The sequence below is a fragment of the Sinocyclocheilus anshuiensis genome, unplaced genomic scaffold (assembly GCF_001515605.1).
Source record: "Sinocyclocheilus anshuiensis isolate Anshui unplaced genomic scaffold, SAMN03320099.WGS_v1.1 scaffold1425, whole genome shotgun sequence".
NCBI lineage: Eukaryota > Metazoa > Chordata > Actinopteri > Cypriniformes > Cyprinidae > Sinocyclocheilus > Sinocyclocheilus anshuiensis.
Genome location: NW_015551044.1, coordinates 1036828 through 1056626, shown reverse-complemented (window position 1 = coordinate 1056626; position 19799 = coordinate 1036828). Strand labels below are relative to the sequence as shown.

General features: G+C 36.1%; 3 protein-coding genes across 3 annotated transcripts in view; all 3 read right to left on the bottom strand.

The window, feature by feature from the left end:
- Nucleotides 1-1788: 1788 nt before the first annotated feature.
- Nucleotides 1789-2621, bottom strand: LOC107661625 (urokinase plasminogen activator surface receptor-like). Its single transcript, XM_016451289.1, has 4 exons — nucleotides 2606-2621; nucleotides 2380-2517; nucleotides 2102-2203; nucleotides 1789-1982 (listed from the first exon to the last, which is right to left on the bottom strand). The coding sequence occupies exons 1-4, from the start codon at nucleotides 2619-2621 to the stop codon at nucleotides 1789-1791; spliced, it is 450 nt and encodes a 149-aa protein (XP_016306775.1).
- Nucleotides 2622-15145: 12524 nt separating this feature from the next.
- Nucleotides 15146-19799, bottom strand: part of LOC107661589 (CD59 glycoprotein-like) — a 28121-nt gene continuing 23467 nt past the window's right edge. The window contains exons 2-4 of the mRNA XM_016451247.1: nucleotides 16302-16421; nucleotides 15610-15732; nucleotides 15146-15305 (exon numbers count right to left, since the gene is read on the bottom strand). Coding sequence (XP_016306733.1) covers nucleotides 15238-15305; nucleotides 15610-15732; nucleotides 16302-16421 — 311 coding nt within the window. The 3' untranslated portion in view covers nucleotides 15146-15237. The remainder of the gene's footprint in view (nucleotides 15306-15609; nucleotides 15733-16301; nucleotides 16422-19799) is intronic.
- The window catches only part of LOC107661586 (urokinase plasminogen activator surface receptor-like), a 13071-nt gene continuing 12688 nt past the window's right edge, over nucleotides 19417-19799 (bottom strand). The window contains exon 6 of the transcript XR_001631124.1: nucleotides 19417-19428. The gene's annotated coding sequence lies outside the window, so the exon portion shown is untranslated. The remainder of the gene's footprint in view (nucleotides 19429-19799) is intronic.

Here is a 19799-nt window from a genome sequence, read left to right as displayed (position 1 = left end):
CTATTGTGTAGCTTTTGATATGAATCCCATTCTGTTCTTTTTGAATACCATCACGAATCTGTAAATCAGCTTCAGGTTGACCGAATAACCATGGAGGTATTGGGGACTGTTTGTAACTGTTGATGAAAACATTGTAGTATTTAGTGACATTTCTGCAGCCCATTCATTTGCTTTCCATGCAAAACCTGTTCCTGCTGAGTTTATTGTCTCCCAACTCTCCTCTAATATTGATTTTGTAGGATGATCTTGATTTATGCCATTGTAAATTAATCCAGTACGCCACAGATAATGTTTGACATCTTGTATCTAATAGAGACTCTCCTGTTTTAACTTGCATTGCAGATATTGGAGTTGTTTTGATTGCACGTGTAATACATCTCAGTGCTTGTGCTTGAATAAAATCTAACCTCTAAAGCAAACTGATTGATGCAGATCTATATATAATACATCCATAGTCTAAAAAAGAACAAGTGGACAGTATACGGCGATCATTGTTTGATTTTCTGCCCCCCAGTCTTGGCCTATACATCTTATTTCTTTCATTAATTGCTTTGTTGCAATCTACATTCCACCAAGGGACAACCTTCATCCTACCTTTACCTTCTGACTTAGGTATAGATTCCTCAGCTGTTTTCATAATAATTGAATTGAATCTATCACAACATAAATATATATCATCATCCGTACTAAAATTCAACATTCCGTCAATGCATGACTTGTTCAATTTGTCCCAGTCAGCTTTATCTCCACCTAATTTGTTTTATTTTGTTTTGTTTATAAATTTCCATTCCGATAGAACAAATTATTGGAAAATGATCACTCCCTAATGCTGAGTGATCTAAAACTTCCCATTTACGTTCTAAGGCTATAGTTCCAGGAACTATTGTCAGACGATCTAAACAAGAAGTTGATGAATCCCTTATATTGAATCTGGTTCCCTTACCATCATTTAAACATACTAAACTTTGTTCCTCCTTCAACTACCCTTCCATTATTATCTTTGCACAAACTTCCCCAAAGTGAAATATGTGCATTAAATCCCCCACACCATATTAAATAATCCCCAGCTTTAGTTCTTATTATATTCAGTTCATCTAATGTTAACTGTTTGCACGGATTATAAAAGTTAACCACCTTTTGTCACGGTGCGTGCGGGGAGATGAAGCGAGGACTCAATTGCAGGAGAAATGGTTATTTATTTTAATAATAAAAATGAAACAAAAACAAACTCAAACCACCCCGAGGGGGAAAAACAGACAGGCAGGCCTAAAGCTGCACCACATGCAGACACGAAACACACAATGAGAAATGACGGATCAGCACAGGATGACAGACACCAGGAGAATAAATAGGGACCAAACGAGGGAGACACAGGTGGAGCAACTTAAACAATAAGGAGGTAACAAGATGGGAGGGGCAAGACAATAGACAGGAGAGAGCACGCCGCCTCTGGGGGCGCTGCAACCTCTTCGGCCACCACCGGGAGCGCTGCAGTTTCATCAGCCGCCTCTGGGGGTGCTGCAGCTTCGTCAGCCACCTTCGGGGGCGCTGCAGCCTCGTCGGCCACCTTCGGGGGCGCTGCAGCCTCTTCGGCCACCTCTAGGGGTGGCGAGGCGGACCCATTCTTCCTCTTCCCCCTCCTCCGTTTCCGAGCGGGTGGCACTGCAGTTCCCTCTGCCGCCTCCGGGGGCGCTGCAACCTCTTCGGCCACCACCGGTGGCGCTGCAGCTTCGTCGGCCCCCTTCGGAGGCGCTGCAGCCCGATTAGCTGGGGAACGTGCCAGGAACTCTACAAACCCCTCAAAGGAAACATGATCGCATCCTGACAGAGGAACAGGCAGCTCTGAGTGACACTTTTAGCACCGTTACACAGGTTCCCTTCACAACATGAGATGCTCTGAACATCAGGGACTGATGTTGTGGCATTACAAATGGCTTCAGAGACACAGCCTTTTAGAACCATTGACTTGCCTCCGAAACTCCCTGATGAAAAGAAAGGTTAGTCTAAGCTTTCCTGGTATATAGGATCTGTTTCAAATGCTTAAACATAAGAGAGATTAAAAAAAAGTAATCTTTAATCTTTTTCTTTATCAGATTCTCACCCGTTGCTTTAAGGCACTGGTCTTCACTCCCTGTACAGCTCAATATGTTTGAGCAGCTCTTCTCATCACAAGAGTAACATTTCTTTCCATTGGAGCTGGACTCTACAAGAAAAAGAAAAAAAAAAGTACAAAAGATATCTAATGAAACAAAAACCGGCTGGCTGCTCCATTCATTCAGTTCCCAATAGAAAATCCCACTTTACTTTTTCCCCTGATTATAGAAGTAAAAAGAGTGTTTATCGTTGCTTCATTTGAATATGATAATTAAGGTTTAATACCTGGAGGATCCTGGCCATTACAAAGGTCAGTGTCACAGCAGGAAGAAGATATCTTTGCACTGCTGAAGTTCAAGGACCAAATTTTACAGTCATTTGATGAAGCACAACTTTTAACCTTAACTGTAGCAGCAGTGTCACCTACAAAAAAAAATAAAATAAAAATAATGATACTGGCATGACAAGTTCAAATGCATAAATATAAATATATGAAAATATACTTATATACATTTGTACATCTCCATGAGTCAAATATAACAATAAATTCAATCCATCATACTGGACTTACCAATTTGTGTCACTGATGTTAAACTTATGCACCGAGATCCACTGTCACATGTTTGTATTACCTTTTGATCTGGACACGAACCCATCTGACTTGCACACTGATAACAGCTGAGAGAGTATCAGTATCCTTTAGTAATAAAACAAGAGAGAGACAGTGAGAGAGAGGAGAGATCCTGTATTTGCACATAATAACATTATAAACCAACACTGTTTGTCTTTGTACCTTCAGTGAAATGAATAAAAAGAAGGACAACTGAGATTTGCAGATCCATCTTTGGTCAGGAGGCAAATGAAATAATGTGTTTCAGTGATCATTTTATGTCCTAGCAAAAGGGATGGGCCTTCATGAGATAATGACATCTTAACAAGAAGTATTTAAACAAGTAGATATTTCATGAAATAGAAATTAGTAATAAGGAAATTATTGATTTTTTTAAGGAACATGTACAGTAGGTCTCTTTAAGTCAATCTGTTAACAATAAAGATATTAGAAAATGGACAGAATTTGTCACATTAAATCTGCTTTTAAAACTTATGATAGAGGTAGCCTACTTTCTCTTTCTGGGCAGTTTCTCAAAATAATTTCTCTTACATTTTTAAATAATTAAATTTTTTTTAATGTTTTAATAATCTTATGTTCACCAAGGCTGCATTTATTTGATCTGAATATACAGTAATGCTGTAAAATGTTATTACAATTCATAAAAATACATGTTTTTGAATACATTTTAAAATGTAATTTATTCCTGTGATATAAAATATCTATAAAGTAGACACTTGGAAATTCTTACCCGTTTGCAGGAAGTAGTGTATTGGGGGAATACAAAGCAGAAGTGACTTTTCCCAGCATTCTTTGTTTGAATGTTAAATTAATTTCTTTCTGTACAGTGTGTCTGATTGTAGAACGTGAAGAGCTGCTGGATTCAGTGCAGCAGGATGAAGGAGAGCAGAGAACAGCAGAGGAACAGGAAGCTCTGAGTGACGCTCTGAGCACTGTTACACAGGTTCCATGAACAACATGAGATGCTCTCAATATAAGGAGATGATGTTGAGGAATCACAGCTAGCATTAGAGGCGCAGCCTTTGAAATTAAATGACAATCCTCCAAAAGTCCCTGATGAAATAAAGAAAACAGTTGAGTCATGAATGCAAGCCGAGACGACATAAAAATCCCTGCCTAAGAAGGTCATTGTTAAATACAGTATTGTTCAGGACATCCAAACGTTACACTCACATTAACAACAAAATGTTGTGCTTTTGTAAAATAATGAAAGTAAAGAAGGTGTTCTTTCTGCTGTCTAGGTCTCGGTGAACTTGAGCCCCTCAAAAAAAAAAAAACACATTTCCTAAACTCCATGTTTGCCTCACAGACTGTCAGACTCTGGGCCAGGTCTTGTGTGTGTCTATGCTCCCTATGTGCTCCGTCTTCCAGTTTCTCTGTCTCGTGTTTTGAATTCATTGTTCCCAGGTGTTTCCTATGTTGATTGTCATTAGTTCCAGGTGTCCCTTGTCTTCCCCTCATCAGTTCCTGTGTATTTAAAGTGTGTTCTAGTTCTTGTCCTTGGTCAGTCGTTGAACGTCATCCTGATGTGTCGAGTCCTGTGATCCCCAGCCTTTGTTAATAAAACCCTTTTGATTTATTCTACTCCGTGTCTCCTCGCTCCTTCGTTCCCGTGTTCCTCGTGTGTGTGCACCATGACACAGACATGAAAATTTCCGCTTTTTAAGCTAGCCTGGTGTAAGCATCCTGTGTCATTCATAAACTCTTCTTTATTTTGTATATAGCCAATGATTCTGTTACCTACATAAGCTACATGCCTACTGAGAAAAATGTTCTTGTAGTTATTGTAATTATTATAATAATTGATTATATAATACATTAACCTTAAAGCATTGTTCTGATGGCACAGTCTTCTTGGACATAGGTCAGCAGCTACTCCAAGAATGTTATTTTTAAATTGGGATAAGAAATCCTACATATGTCATCATCACCAATGTCATGATGGCAATGGCTTTGATTTGCTTAGGGTTTCCACATATTCATCATCATGTAAAGTCACTGTTTGTTTCAGATTGGATTTGAGAGCTGAAGTCACTGGTAGCTGAGCGTTGTGTGAACTGGACATTGAAGTGGACATGCATGGAGGCTGTTTTCATTGAGTGCCAAGGCTCTGTTTTAATAATTATCTCAGACACTCACTTAATTTATTCCACACAGACATACTTTCACACAACTTTCCTTGTCTTTTCAATGTGAGTTATATTCATAAAGCAATTACTTCTGTACTTTTCATAGTAACATTGAATGTAACTGATATTTATATACTCTACAATATAATTTTTTGAGTATCATTTTGATATAAACAGTCAAAATAAAACACTTACTAGATCACTTAAAAGATAACGTTATTTGTTAACCTGCATGTCATCTTACTATAAACCCACATCAGAGAACTGTTGAAATATTAACTTTAATTAATCTCAGAAGATATTACTCTCAGGAGGAGACAGGAGAACAGAGTTTGGCTGACAAAAACATTTGGGTTTCATTACATGTATTGTAAAATGTGAAAAACATTTTTGAATAAGATTTCCAAATGTTGATTACCACAACACTATGGATCATGAAATTTTGTATGTTTTCACAGACCATTCTTAAACACAAAGAAGTTGTTTTTCAGTGCAACATATGGTCAAAGAACAGACACAATGTATGCTTATATATGATTTTTATTATTATACTATTAACAGGTGAGTAAATGATGACAGAGTTGTCATTTTTGGGTGGACTTGTACCTTTAATATTTCATAATCTATTTGTATTTGGAGTTTGGTGATTCCCAAACAGGTGTATGTGGAAAGATTTTGATGTTTTAAAAAAAAAACAAAATAAAATAAATTTAATAATAATAGAAGAAAATATGTGACAGAAAAAAAACAGGAAAATGTGCAGTTTAGTGTTGATAAAGATACTGATGGGGCTGTGGAGACTGGGAAATACTGGCTATTAAAAAGAGAGAGAGAGAGAGAGAAGATGATGAAAGAAGGAATGACACAGGATCCTGTCTCAAGAACACGCCCACAATATGGGAGCTAATGAATATTCATGTAACCCCACCCACTAGAGCAGTTTTTTTCACAGGAAGTGAATATTACACAACACCGGTGTGCTGTGGCAAGCTTTATGCGTGTGCATGAGCGCTGATAGGTTATAGGTAATTAAAGGCTCATTATTATTAATTATATGGTTTATTAATATAAACATGACACTAGAAAAATCTTTAGTCGAGGACAGCCCTACAAAATATAAAGTTTTTCTTTTTAACAGCTGTATGGCATTAGAGAAAAGACGAAAAATGCACAATAAAATGATCGCTAAAATTCATGAGGTACAAAAGTCTAAAACCATTAGTGAAAATGCCTAAAATGTAGCATTTTCTAATTTTAAGCATATTTAAAGCTGCAGTCCGTAAGTTTTGCCTCTTTGTCGACATCTCTGTTTGAAAACCTGCAATTGCAGCTGTCTGCAGAATTATCTTCCTTGTGTGGGTTGTGAGTCGGCACGGCTCCAGCGCGGATGAATCGGCACGGCTCCAGCGCTGATGAATCTAATGTTCTGAGGAGTATATGTGTGGCAGTCAGTCACCGCACCGGTGTGGATATTGTACTTTGCACTCACAGATTCTAGCCCACGTCTTGGAATATGACCCAAATAAGCATTTTCACTGGATATTGTCATCTGAACAAGTAAGTAACAAGTCTGCCACGTTTGTTCTGACCAACTGAGGAAAAAAGCATTACAATAAATCGCACTACTAATGGTGATTTAATCTAAATTAGCTCAAATCACATCAAACCTTGCAAATTATTGTTATTGTTATAGTTTATTCTCAAACTGTTAATGTTAACAATATCAGAATTGTTTTCGAACACTGGCTGGTTATGTACTTGCTCAAATATTGATTTCGGATCATTTTTAACAAAAAAAAAAAGTTACGGACTGCAGCTTTAAAATTAAGATAATATCATTTACACAAAATTCTGTGTGAAAATGAATTAAGCAGCAGAAATCTGTATCAGTATTGAATGCTTTCAGTCATACATTTACACAGTTGCAGCATCACCATCACTCCAATATAACAGTAAATTTCAATCAAATGTGCTGGACTTACCATATTGTCCTACAGTTGTTAAACTGTAGCATTCAAGATCCAGGTCATGTTGTTACCAGTGGTTCTGCACAAGAACCTATTGTATTAAGACACTCATAACAGTATCGAGAGTGTCCTTTAGTAAAAGAGAGAGGCAGTGAGAGAAATCCAGTCATCTCTATATTTGTATTCAATTAAAATTCAAGCAATCTGTCTTTGTACCTGCAGTGAAAAAAATGAACAGAAGGAAAACTGAGATTTGCAGATCCTTCTTTGATCAGGAGGTGAATGAAATAATGTGTTTCAGTGCTGATTTTATATAATAGAAAAAGGGATGGGCCTTCATGAGATAATGACAGCTTAACAGAAAGTAATTAAACACCTGGATATTTCATGAAACAGAAATTAGGAATAAAGAAATTGTAGTTGTACAATGTACAGTATACTTACGTCATTCTGTTAACAATAATGACAAGACATTAGAAACAAGACAATTTATTACTTATATTACTTATATTATTATACATTAATAATTATATTTACTTTGAAATGTGAAGAATTGGGTTTAAAAAAGGACCGGATACACTAGAACTTAGAGTTACTTCCTCATTCCTCTCGGACAGTTTCTCAAAATCATTTTTTAAATGTTAGGGTTAGGAAAATCATTTGCTTGGATGTTGCATTCTCCTGTTTCTTGTTCAATAATATATATAATTTTAGACATTTTTATGATCTAGCGTAGCGTTAGTTCTGGCAGGTCACGTTAGTCAAGCTCGCATCAGCTGACTCTCAGCTGATCCCCATCTACCTATGGGAATACGACACCTATCTAAGCATTCATATATAAGGTCCCTCAGTAGTATCAGCAGTTTTCGCATTGCTCAATAGCTAATTACCCTCCTCCATCCCCAGCTCCTCCTCTGTCAGTCAGGATTCAGCCTTCTGATTCTCCTTTGAATCAGACTAATTCTAAAATGTGTACATAACATTATTGAACTTTAACGATATCTGCAATACATTTATGTTGGTTCTGTTCTGTTTACCCTGGGAGGGTTATCGCTGCTCTCCCTGCTCTCATCCATGCTAGGCTGCATGGATGAGCAGGGAGTTCTTGCCCAGAACAGAACCATACCGCCAATCCAAACTGTATGCTAATTGTCAATCATCTTTGACGATAGTGGTCCTGACAGAATTCAGTTTTCTCAATGACACGTCTGTTTTAGGATTTGTTCATATTTTCATCTTTTTTTTTTTTTTAAGTTTGTCATAGTCATGTGTCCTGTTTTGTCACGTGATTCCCTCTTATCCTGTTTCCATACTCTCGTGTCTAACTTTATTTGAGTTTTGGCAAGTCTGTATATCGTCGTGTTCAGTTCAGTCCAAGTCATTATTATTATTGATTACCTAGATTTTATTTACTAAAAAAAGTACAAAAACAAAATGATTGAAACATTAGACTAACAGTTATTTCTCAACTGGCTGTATGATTCAGTCATTGTGTAAAAGTGTCCTTATGATGATGAAAATAAAAAAAAATCTTAATCTTATGTCATACAGTCACTTTCTACAGACATTTGAGGAAGATCTTTTTGAATATGCTCTCGAAGAGCTTGATGTACCTGCACACAAACCCAGACCTGAAAATCATGTTGCATGGAAGATTGTATGCACCAGCAGTAGTATTAGTAGAGGGACAACAAATTGATACAACACAATTATGAAACTTAAAATGATTGAGCTGTGCAGTAGGTGTTTGATGTCAGCAAGTGCAAAGATCTACAGTAGATGTACAAATGTTATGTTTCCACCTGCTGTTAAATGATGCTAAATGCTGTTTTGAAATACAGTACAACAGTATATTTCAATCCATCATACTGCATATACCAATATATGTTGCCACTGTTAAACTTTAGCACTTGGAAGCTCCACTGGGATGTCAGCTGTTTTTCTCTAATATAGTAATAAATATCAGTTTAGTAATAAAAAGACAACAATTCAAACACTATTTGTTTTTGTACCTGCTGTGAAAAGAATGAACAGAAGAAAAACAGTGCAATGCTTTGATCTTTTAAGGTGAATGAAATAACGTGCCTGTTGCAGTGTTTATTTTATAGATTATCAGAAGGGATGGGTCTTTAGGAGAAAATGAAAGTTTAACAGAAAGGATTGTAGCAATTAGATATTTCAGGAAATGAAACCTTAGGTTTGCATAATTGCATAATCTGTCTTTTTGTTAGGAATGTTTCGTTTTACTTAAGACAACCGGTTAAAAATGAAATGAATTTTTGCAATACGGCTTCTTAAAGGGGTAGTTCACCCAAAAATTACGATTCTGTGATCATTCAGTTTTTGGGTGAACTATCTCTTTAACCACAAACTCATGTTCAGCATTCCTATAACCTTCTTATTACTAATTACCTAAAGATCACATTTGCTTTTTCAGCTGCTTGAAGTAGCTGCTAAATGGCTTTGCTCAGGTCAAATCTAAGTAGGGCATGACGAAGGATATTTAATTGTACATTTTTACAATATATGCACCTGACAGTCAAATGCAAGTTGAAATAAAAAGGCCTAAGATCAGCCTGGGTGGTGATGAGTGGAATTTACAAGTCAAGATTAGTTTCTACTATTTTAACTTATATATACTACATTAAATTATTAAAATAGGTACAATGTGACCTAACTGGATATTGGATTGATAACGTGTAGCAACTAAAACGAATGTGAAAAGTAAAAAGTAAAAATTTTTTGGGGGGTGGAATTGTAGCTGACCACAGATGACAGAGAAGCAGAAGCAAAACTTCTAGGCACTGAGAGAAATTTAAATGTATAATGTTATGTTATACATGTGTAACATGTGATGTGAGAGGGTTCGAAGTTTACAGCATTAGCTGAAAGACAGTTTTTATCCTTAAGAAAACCTGACATTTACCTGAAATAAATAAATTCTTGATAGTAAAAATGCAAATATTGTAATACAATTCTTTGAATAATTAAATAATTATCTTTCATGTTTCTTCTGAACACAATGATGACAATTTAATCATTTTTAAGAAATAAAATCTTTGTTATTATTGCTGTATATCTTTTGGTTGTTGTTTTTTTTCTTCAACATGACAAGCTTTATTAAATATGACCCCAGGAAAAGCTGATTTAATATTTAATTTCATAAATATCACATCAGAATGTCATAACAAAAAATCACATTAGGACACCAAATATGCACAGATACAGAGAAAGTACAAGCTCTATATTCAGTACAGTGTGTCTCTGTGTAGAATGTGAAGAGCTGCTGGATTCAGTGCAGCAGGATGAAGGAGAGCAGAGAACCGCACAGGAACAGGAAGCTCTGAGTGATGCTCTCAGCACTGTTACACAGGTTCCCCTCACAACATGAGGCACTCTGAACATCTCTAACCAATGTCTTGGTATTACACAAAGATTTAGAGACACAGCCTTTTAGAACCATTAACTGGCCTTCGAAACTCTCTGATGAAAAGAAAGAAAACACAGGTTGAGTCTAAGTTTTACTGGTCTATATGATATGTATTAAAAGTTTAAACATACAAAAAAACAACAACAACAACAACAACTTTAATCTTCTTTCTTTTTCCTTAAGCAGATTCTCACCTGTTGCTGTAATGCAGTGGTCTTCACTCCCTGTACAGCGCAATATGTTTGAGCAGCTCTGTCCATCACAAGAGTAACATTTCTTTCCATTTGGGGCAAGAGAGTTGGGATCTACAGGAGGAAAACCAGTATTCTTTTATTTTATTGTCCGTACAAAATATAACATCTAATGAAACAACCCTCTGTTAGCTGCTCCATCCAATCAGTTCACAACTGACAAGCCACAGCCTTTATTTTATTTCCTCTTTGAAAGTACTGTAAAAAAGTTTGATGAAATGATTACCGTTTGAAGTTGAAACAACACATTGTTACTTATTGTACTGTTGTACATTTGCATATGGCCAGTAAAGCACAATACCTGGAGCGTCGTGGACGTTACAAAGATCAGTGTCACAGCAAACTGAAGACGTCCTTACAATGCTGACATTCATGGACCCATTTACACAGTCAGAAACACAATGTTTAAGCTTCACGTTAGCACTGATGCCACCTAAAAACATGAATGATTCAGGGGGAAAAAAACAGTTCAACAGTGCAAATTATTCTGATGATAAATTGATATGTCAAATTTTGTGAGTTTTCAGATATAAATCGTATTGTTAACAGAACAATCTGAAGGAAAACAAATGAAATATCTTTATTTGACCCTCTAACTCTAGCACTCTCTATTCTAATTCTATTCTAAAAAAAAAAACTCGTCCCTTTTAGACTTGCACGCTATTCATTTACTGCTTGTTTTCTTTAAAAAGAAATTCGAATCTTTCTGTATTCTATCTATTTGGGTTCTTTTTATTTATTATACAATTAACAAAAGCAAAAAAGGCCTCTAACACTAGCTTGCTCTATTCTTTTTCTATTCTATCTGTTTTTTAATTTATTATATAATAATAAAAAAAAAAAGTTGCTACGTGTGAGCGTTAAGCTAACTGAGACTTGTTATAACACATGTATATCATTGCTCTCTTGTTGATTTTGATTGCTTCCATTTGTCTGCTAAATGACTAAATGTAAATATCAGAAATACAGAATATTTTGTGTTTGAATTAGTATGTTCCTCCAGGAAAATGAGTAGCAGTTCTGTTACATTTCAATCCATCATATTGGACTTACCAACGTCTGACACTGATGTTATACTTGAGCACTTGGAATTTGCACTGTAGCAGATTTCTACCTTTTGATCCGCACAAGAACCCGTCATACTGTCACAATTATAACAGCTGAAAGAGTGTCCTTTAGTAATAAACACAGAGAGACAGTGAGAGAGAAACATCTATTATCTGTATTAGCACTCAGTAACATTACAAACACTATTTGTCTTTGTACCTGCAGTGAAAAGAACGAACAGAAAAAAAAAACGAGATTTGCAGATCCATCTTTGATCAGGAGGTGAATGAGATGACGTATCTGTTTCAGTGCTCATTTTATAGCTTATCAGAAGGTGTGGGTCTTTATGTTAAAGTTTAACACAAGTCTCGATGGGATGTTTGATAAGGAATTACAGTCTACTAAACAATTTTAAAGGGACAGGTCACCCAAAAGTGACAATCCTGTCATCATTTATTCATGTCATTCCAAGCCTGTTTGATGTTCTTTCTTTAGTGGAACACAAAATAAGATATGTGAAAAATGTCTCTGTGTTTGTGTGTGTTTTTGTCCATAAAATGAAACCCATTGGGGTTCAGTGTTGTTTGGGCTCCAAAGGTCTTTAAATATCTTCTTCTTGTGTTCTGCAGAAGAAAGAAAGTCATGCATACTTTGTTTACCAATGAATGCTGTATTATCTACATTCAGTATCTACATCCAATTACTTGTTTAATTTGTACGATCTTTTCACTTTATTATACTGTATTGTTGTAAAAAATTAAAGGTTTTATGACCTACTCTCACACACACTCATGAAACATTGTGTTTAAACAGAACCAGTTTCCTTTTCTGTGAGATAACGAAGGATCAGACTTGAGACGTCAGAAGATTTAATGACCTAGAACGCATCAGGTTGTCTTACTATCACTCTTTATGCATATATGTATGTGGGTCAAAGACGAAAAAGGGTTTAAGCATAAAAACAATAAGTGTAATACTGCTTTAAATTGTTGTTGTTTTCCCCCCCAAAAAATTAAAAAGTTTTCTGTTTAATTTAATTGCAATTTTGTTTTTGTTTTTCAAAAAATAAATATCATACATTTTTCCCTGACTAAAATGTCATTCAGTGTAACAATCTCAGCACTGGGTTGTATTTAACCCAGCATTTTTTAGAGTGTATTAATGTCGTTATACCTCAATCAAACCTTTTGTCTCCTTGGATGTGTTATTGTATAGTGACACCCCGATGTTTAAGGAAATGTTGTGATGCAGTACAAACTGATAATTCATCTCAACACATAACCTGACAGATATCACAGCCACACCCAAACATAATGAGAAGTCCATGTTTGCATTGAAGAAAAAAAGCTTTCTGGAATGAATAGATAAAACAGTATATGTGGCAGATTTTTGTAGCTGATTATCACATATAAAATACAAAATTTGATTTAAACATCATAGTGTACTTACAGCAAATGTAATGTTGTGGTTATTTCTATCAGACGGTTTGCTTCCTATATTCATTTCAGAGATAAAGTAAACTTTTTTTCATTCAACTCAACTATGCATGTGCACAGGAAAAGGTCAGAGAAGGACATTTTATTATAATTTATTATCATAATCATAAACACACTGGTTTGTAGCACAAATAGCTTTACCATTTGTTGCACGTTAGTTATTATTATATATACAGTACAGTATAATGATTCGTCTCGCACTTTTACAACAATAGCATACTTCAGCGTTAAGATCAATTAAATACTTCGTTAGTTTGTTCGAGAGCAGGAAGGCCTAAAAATGGATACCAAGGTTGCTTTGTTTCTGCTCAATACGTTGAAACAAGAACCAAGATATGATTGAAATATCAGCTATAGTTACAGGACAGATTGGAGAGTTTGTCTGGATGGAGCAATAAAGGGACTGTGTGTCTTTATTTTGGTGTCGATGTCAAATATCATCATGGTTTCTCAGAAATCACTTACTGCACCTTTAAACCCAACTAGACCAAAAGTAATGGACGTAAATGAAGGAAAATGCAGAGAAAGATGTTTAATATATGTAAATCCTTTATTACAGAAGTTTAGCACTCTGTTTGTTTAATTCTTTATTGCATTCTATTATAACTTTTCATTTTATCTTTATAGGCAAATACATATTTGAATATATATGAAAAGGAAGGGGAAGAGAAAATAAAGGAAATATATAGTCTTGACTCTTGACTGAGTACGCTACAAAATGACTGCAGATATTGCAAACACATTATTATTGTCAGGGATTCATCACAGTCACTTCAGTCACCATCCAGGATAATTACCCGATCACAGTCACCTGAGTTCTGATCACCCACACCTGCTGTCACCAATCAAGCCACACTACAAATACACACACAGCACAGTCACTCACTGTCCGGTCTACCGTTCACTCCTACGAACTTCTCTGGACTCTCTCTGCCAAATTCTCCTAGAACGAATTACCTGCTGTTCCTCCCGCGATCCTCCAACGACTCCTTGGAAACTGTTCCACGATCTCCAAAACTTATTTGAAACCTTAAAAGTAGACACTTTACTTACATTTAATGTGCTTTCTATGGACATAAAATCACTTTGTAAATTTCTTTTCATGCGGACATCTTAACGTCTTTGTCGTGATTGATAAAAAATGGTCATACGTATGTTCTGATTAAATTAAATGAGTAGTTTTGTTTTAAACAAGCAAAAAATATGAGCACTTTTGATATATCAATGTATTGTTTTAAGCAATATTTCAGTACAAGCATAATGAAAATAACCACCAAAGCAAACAGTGAATCGATTTTCTGTTTATTTAATTTTTTTAATAATAATAATTTAAATATTAAATATTAAGGTATTTAATTATAAGTACACTCTAAAAAAATGCTGGGTTAAATACAACCCAGTGCTGGGTAAAATAGGGACAAACCCAGCAACAGAGGAACGTTCCTGGGTGGCCAGGGACGACATTCTGGACCCGTTGCTTCTAGAGGACTTCCATCGCACCCATCCTGGTCGCCCCGCACCCAGAAGCCGTGGCCGCCCCCGCCGCCGCTCGAGGGCGTCAGGAGCCGCCCCTGGAGGGGGGGGTAATGTCAGGGATTCATCACAGTCACTTCAGTCACCATCCAGGATAATTACCCGATCACAGTCACCTGAGTTCTGATCACCCGCACCTGCTGTCACCAATCAAGCCACACTACAAATACACACACAGCACAGTCACTCACTGTCCGGTCTACCGTTCACTCCTACAAACTTCTCTGGACTCTCTCTGCCAAATTCTCCTAGAACGAATTACCTGCTGTTCCTCCAACGACTCCTTGGAAACTGTTCCACGATCTCCAACGTAACCGGCATCCGATCCTCACCATCAGAACTCAGATAAGCACCCTGGAACCATTCACTGTGTTGACACTCACCTGCCTTTAACTCACCTATTCCAGTCATCCCCTTACCCAGTCAATAAACCATCCTGATTTGCACTTACCTGTTGTGTCTGGCCTTGCTTTGTGACAATTATATATTAATTTTTTAATTTTTAATAATTATTTGTCTGTTACAGATTTTCTGTTCCCCAAATCATGATACCAAAGAACACCAGAACAACATGCACACTTCATTCAGTAAAGTATGAATAGAAACGTGTGTGACATTCAGTTTCTGCTGCAGCTGTAGAATCTGAAGTGCAGCTGGACTCAATGAAACAGGAAGTAGAAGAGCAGAGGAGACAACAGCAGGAGGAAGCTTCCCTTATACACACCATCTGATCAAGACAATAAGAAAATCACTGTTAATTAATGCAACAACTAGTAATAAAAGCAATTAAAAACTGCTTATTCATTGATAAATTTCATCACAATAAAAACTCTCCGAAAGCACTTGACTAATTCATAAGATTCCTGCCGGTCAAGTTTTGCACACTATTCAGGACGCTTTTGAAATGTGATATTATGTTCCTTTAAACAATCACTTGTGTTTGTCCTATTAGGCCTATTCTTTGTATTACTTCCTCATTCTAAGTCACTGTGGGAAAAATCAATAGCACATGATCTTATAAAGAACAATACCTGCTGCATTGCAGAGGTCAGTGTCACAGTAGTGGGAAGTTATTGACCCAGTCGGGATCTGTTGGGTCCCAGCTTCACATGTAGGTGTACACAGCTTAGTTGTACTGCTCAGCTTAATGGGACCTTCAAAAACATACATAATAACCTTCAAAATAATGAAACATCAACAAACAAATCTCTGTAGGACAATGAAACTGTTATTTTCACTGTACAAAAACAGTTAAGCTGCTTGATATTTCATACTGATATTTCTTATCATATTTTAATGTATTGTCGCAATCATAAACACACTGGTTTGTAGCACAAATAGTTGTACTGTTTACTGCAATTATTATGCACTTGTTACTCTAGTTATTTACCTTTACTAATACACTCTAAAAAATGCTGGGTTAAATATGGACAAACCCAGCGATTGGGTTGTTTTCAACCAACAGTTGGGTTAAATGTTTAACCCAACCTTCTGGGCAGTAACCCAACCGCTGGGTCAAAAACAACCCAATCGCTGGGTTTGTCCATATTTTACCCAGTGCTGGGTTGTATTTAACCCAGCATTTTTTTTAAAGTGTACCTATAGCAGAAATGAGCACTTCCATGAGAAATTACATTTCCATTGTTTCAGCACCAGTAAATTATAGCAGCATCTCCATCAGTCAAACATAACAGCACGTTTCAATTAATCACGTTGGACTTACCAAGTTCTGTCACTGTTGTTATACTCATGCACTTGGAAGATCCACTGGGGCACGTTGTCACATTTTGATTTGCACAGGAACCCATCAGACCCAAACACTCATAACATCTGAGAGAGTGCCCTTAGTAATAAAACAGAGACAGTGAGAAAGAGACACCTATTATATCTATTTGATATCTATTATCTCTAACCCTAACCCAGTAACATTACAGACACTATTTGTCTTAGTACCTGCAGAGAAAAGAACGGACAGAAGAAAAACTGAGATTTGCAGATCCATCTTTGATCAGGAGGTGAATGAAATAATTTCCGTCTGTTTTCAGTGCCCATTTTATAGCTTATCAAATGGGAGGGTCTTTATGAGACAGTGACAGTTTAACAGAAGTTTCTGGACATTTCTGGAATCAGAAACATCAGCTTAAAAAAAATACATGGAAAATATACTGTTGATTTTCTGCAAAAGACATTGTCTATTAATTTTACAGGCATTTCTGTAAACCCTAAAACACAACACAACGAAGTGCAAAAAAACAATACAGGAAAAGTTGATACAGAAAATTTCTTTATATCAATACAGCACAATGTAGCCCATTTTTATGGATTTTTTTTTTTACAGTGTACATAATTTACTTGGAAGTTAATTATAAAGGAATGTTTTTAATATAAAAAGCCAGAAGTCCTAAGAAAGTAAAGTAGCAAATAATAGATAGCAAAATAGCGAAATAATTAAATTAAAGAACAGAAAAGTGGATTTTAAAAATGATTAAATCAACAAGATGGTCTAAGGCACAGGTTGATGAAACTACATTAGTTTTATACAAGCAAGAAATATGGTTTTGATATATTAATATATTATTTTAAGTAATATTACAATACTGGCCTAATGACAATAACCACCTAAACAATCATACATTTTCTGTTAATATAATCATAAGTTCTTAAATATTTTATTAAGTATTTAGTTTTAAGTATAGTATGATGCTCTTAGTGGTGTAAATGTATGTGATAATAAGCTACATAAATCTGCAACATTTAAAATATGTATTACGTTAGATCAAATTATAATTTGATCAGAGAGATTGTGTGCTGTGTAAATACAGTATGATGGTTACTGTAGTTCTAGACTAAATGTGATCATGCATTTACTCATCTCAGTTGCACAAAAACAGATTCATCATTTCTACAAATAAAAAAAAACATAACATAAATATGTTAAATAATTCAAATTTTCTTTATGTATTCAATCCCAGTTTATTAACCAGTGTCTTTGCTGCTGACCTTCAGTTATCTAGTTTAACCACACTAATAATCAAAAATGACTTTCGAGGAACATAACATTTGTGTTTCTTTTTTCTTTTCTTTTCTTTTCTTTTCTTTTAATTGCTGAAGAGCATTGATCTTTCTTCTTCTGTGTGCTATTCTGCATGCAATTCAGTATGGCAGCATAATGGGCTATAAGCTCAGATTTAAAAAGTAAAGAAAAAGTAATGCAGAAGTAACGTAACGCATTACTAAGCAGTAACAAAATTAGTTACTGTTTTAGGAAGTAACGCTACAGTGTAATGCATGATTTTTAAACGTAACTTTCCCCAACATTCATCAGAATCATAAATACACTGGTTTGTTGCACAGATAGTTTGACTATTTGTGGCACTCCGTTGTTTTTCTTGTTATTTTCATGTAGTGGCTTATGAATCAGACGTCTCGCTCATTTACAGTAGCATACTTCGGCACTGCAAGATAAATGAAATAGTTTATTAGTTTGTTATAGAGAGAGGGAAGACCTGAAATCGGATGCCGAGTTTGCTTTGTTTCTGCTCGATACACAAGTAACAATGGTTTAGCTTTGCTTCACAGAACCATGATGTTCTAATACCAGCTATAGAAACAGTACAGGTTGTTGCATAGCGTGTATCTTCGATTTGGACGCGGAGCAATGAAGCGAGGGGTGTTTGTTTTGGTGTTGATTTTAAATATCATTGTTTCTCAGAAATCGGAGACGGCTGTTTCTGACCTGCAGAACCTTCTGACTCGCACTCTCATGCTGCGGCCCACCACCACTTCATATATATATATATATATATATATACACTGACTCCAAGCTTTTGAATGGTATAGTGTATAATTTTACAAAAGTTTTTTATTTCAGATAAATGCTGATCTTTGGATCTTTCTATTCATCAAAAAATCCTTAAAAAAGATGTACTCAACTGTTTTAAATATTGATAATAATAATAATAAGAAATGTTTCTTGAGCAGCAAATCAGTATATTAGAAATATTCACAGAAATAAATTACATTTTAAAATATATTCAAATAGATATCACACTCATATCACATCTAGTTGTTTTGGATAAGAATAAAACGTCAGGTCCGACAATATCGTGTATTTTATAATTTAAATCTATATTTATTCGCATTGACCCATGGAAACCTCTATGAACAAAATTGATTTGGCCAAAAAATCGCGTAGGGCGAATTTACGTTTTATTAAAAAGGGTTTTCGTATTCTACACTAATGGCGCGCACACACATTAGGATAGGTTAGATGCCTGCCTCCATTGCGAGTCCCTATCGAGCACTTTACCGATTCAACTACTCTCCTCTCCTCCTGCCTGGCTCTTTGGCCCGCATCACTCACCGCAGAGCAAGCCTGTTCCTGATAAATCTGTTGTGAAAACGTGGGAAAAGCCGACGAGGAAGAAGTGGGGGTGAAGCGATCTTTATATAGGCGGAGCAAAATACTTCATCGCTCCGTCTATAGCGCATTGTGATTGGGTGGTTTATGCTGTCAATACAGGAGACAAACCAATGGGCCACTGACTGCTCGCTGTCCGTGCGTGATGGTCCTTGATAAAAAAACATTCTGTCGGCCCCTTAAAGGCACAATATGTAAGATTTTTTAAATTAAAATATCCAAAAACCACTAGAACAGTGTTATATATTTTGCTGACTTGTGTACTTACATTATCCCAAATGTTTCGAAGAATGTTTAAATCCAGAGAAATAAACAATTTTAACTAGTGACACGCACCATGTCTATAGTGTCATTGTGTCGCCTGCCAATGACGTCATAACCCCTCGATTTCCGGTTTTGTTTTGTAGAAAACATGGAAACACCAAATACGCTTTAATATGTTGTGCGTTTCATTAGACCGGTGATGACCGCACAGAGTAGCATTATAACAGAACTTTCAAACGTATCTAGTATGATAAAACAGCGCTGCTTTACCCCACATACGCATGACCGGAAGGAGCGGAAGCGGTCGACTGTGGCATAATAAAAACTCCGCTGCTTGCGAGCTGTGTGTCACGCTCGTTCGCTTCGACGGCTTTCAGCCTCACCCTACTTCATTCTACTACGTTAATAAATCGTTAGCTCATCCATGAACGTGATTTCTGCCCGAGTCCTGTCGGATTGCATCGGCTGTGGGGATGAAGACGGCAACTTCCATGATTCCACACTCAGTCACGGCGTCATCAAACTACGCCTTTGTCT

Bases quoted from the DNA above. Each gene is read 5' to 3' on its own strand.
- LOC107661625 (XM_016451289.1), bottom strand. The intron at 2,204-2,379 runs GTATTAAACCTT...TTTTTCTTGTAG, and splicing joins TAATGGCCAGGATCCTCCAG to AGTCCAGCTCCAATGGAAAG. The intron at 1,983-2,101 runs GTGAGAATCTGA...TCTTTTCATCAG, and splicing joins CCAGTGCCTTAAAGCAACGG to GGAGTTTCGGAGGCAAGTCA.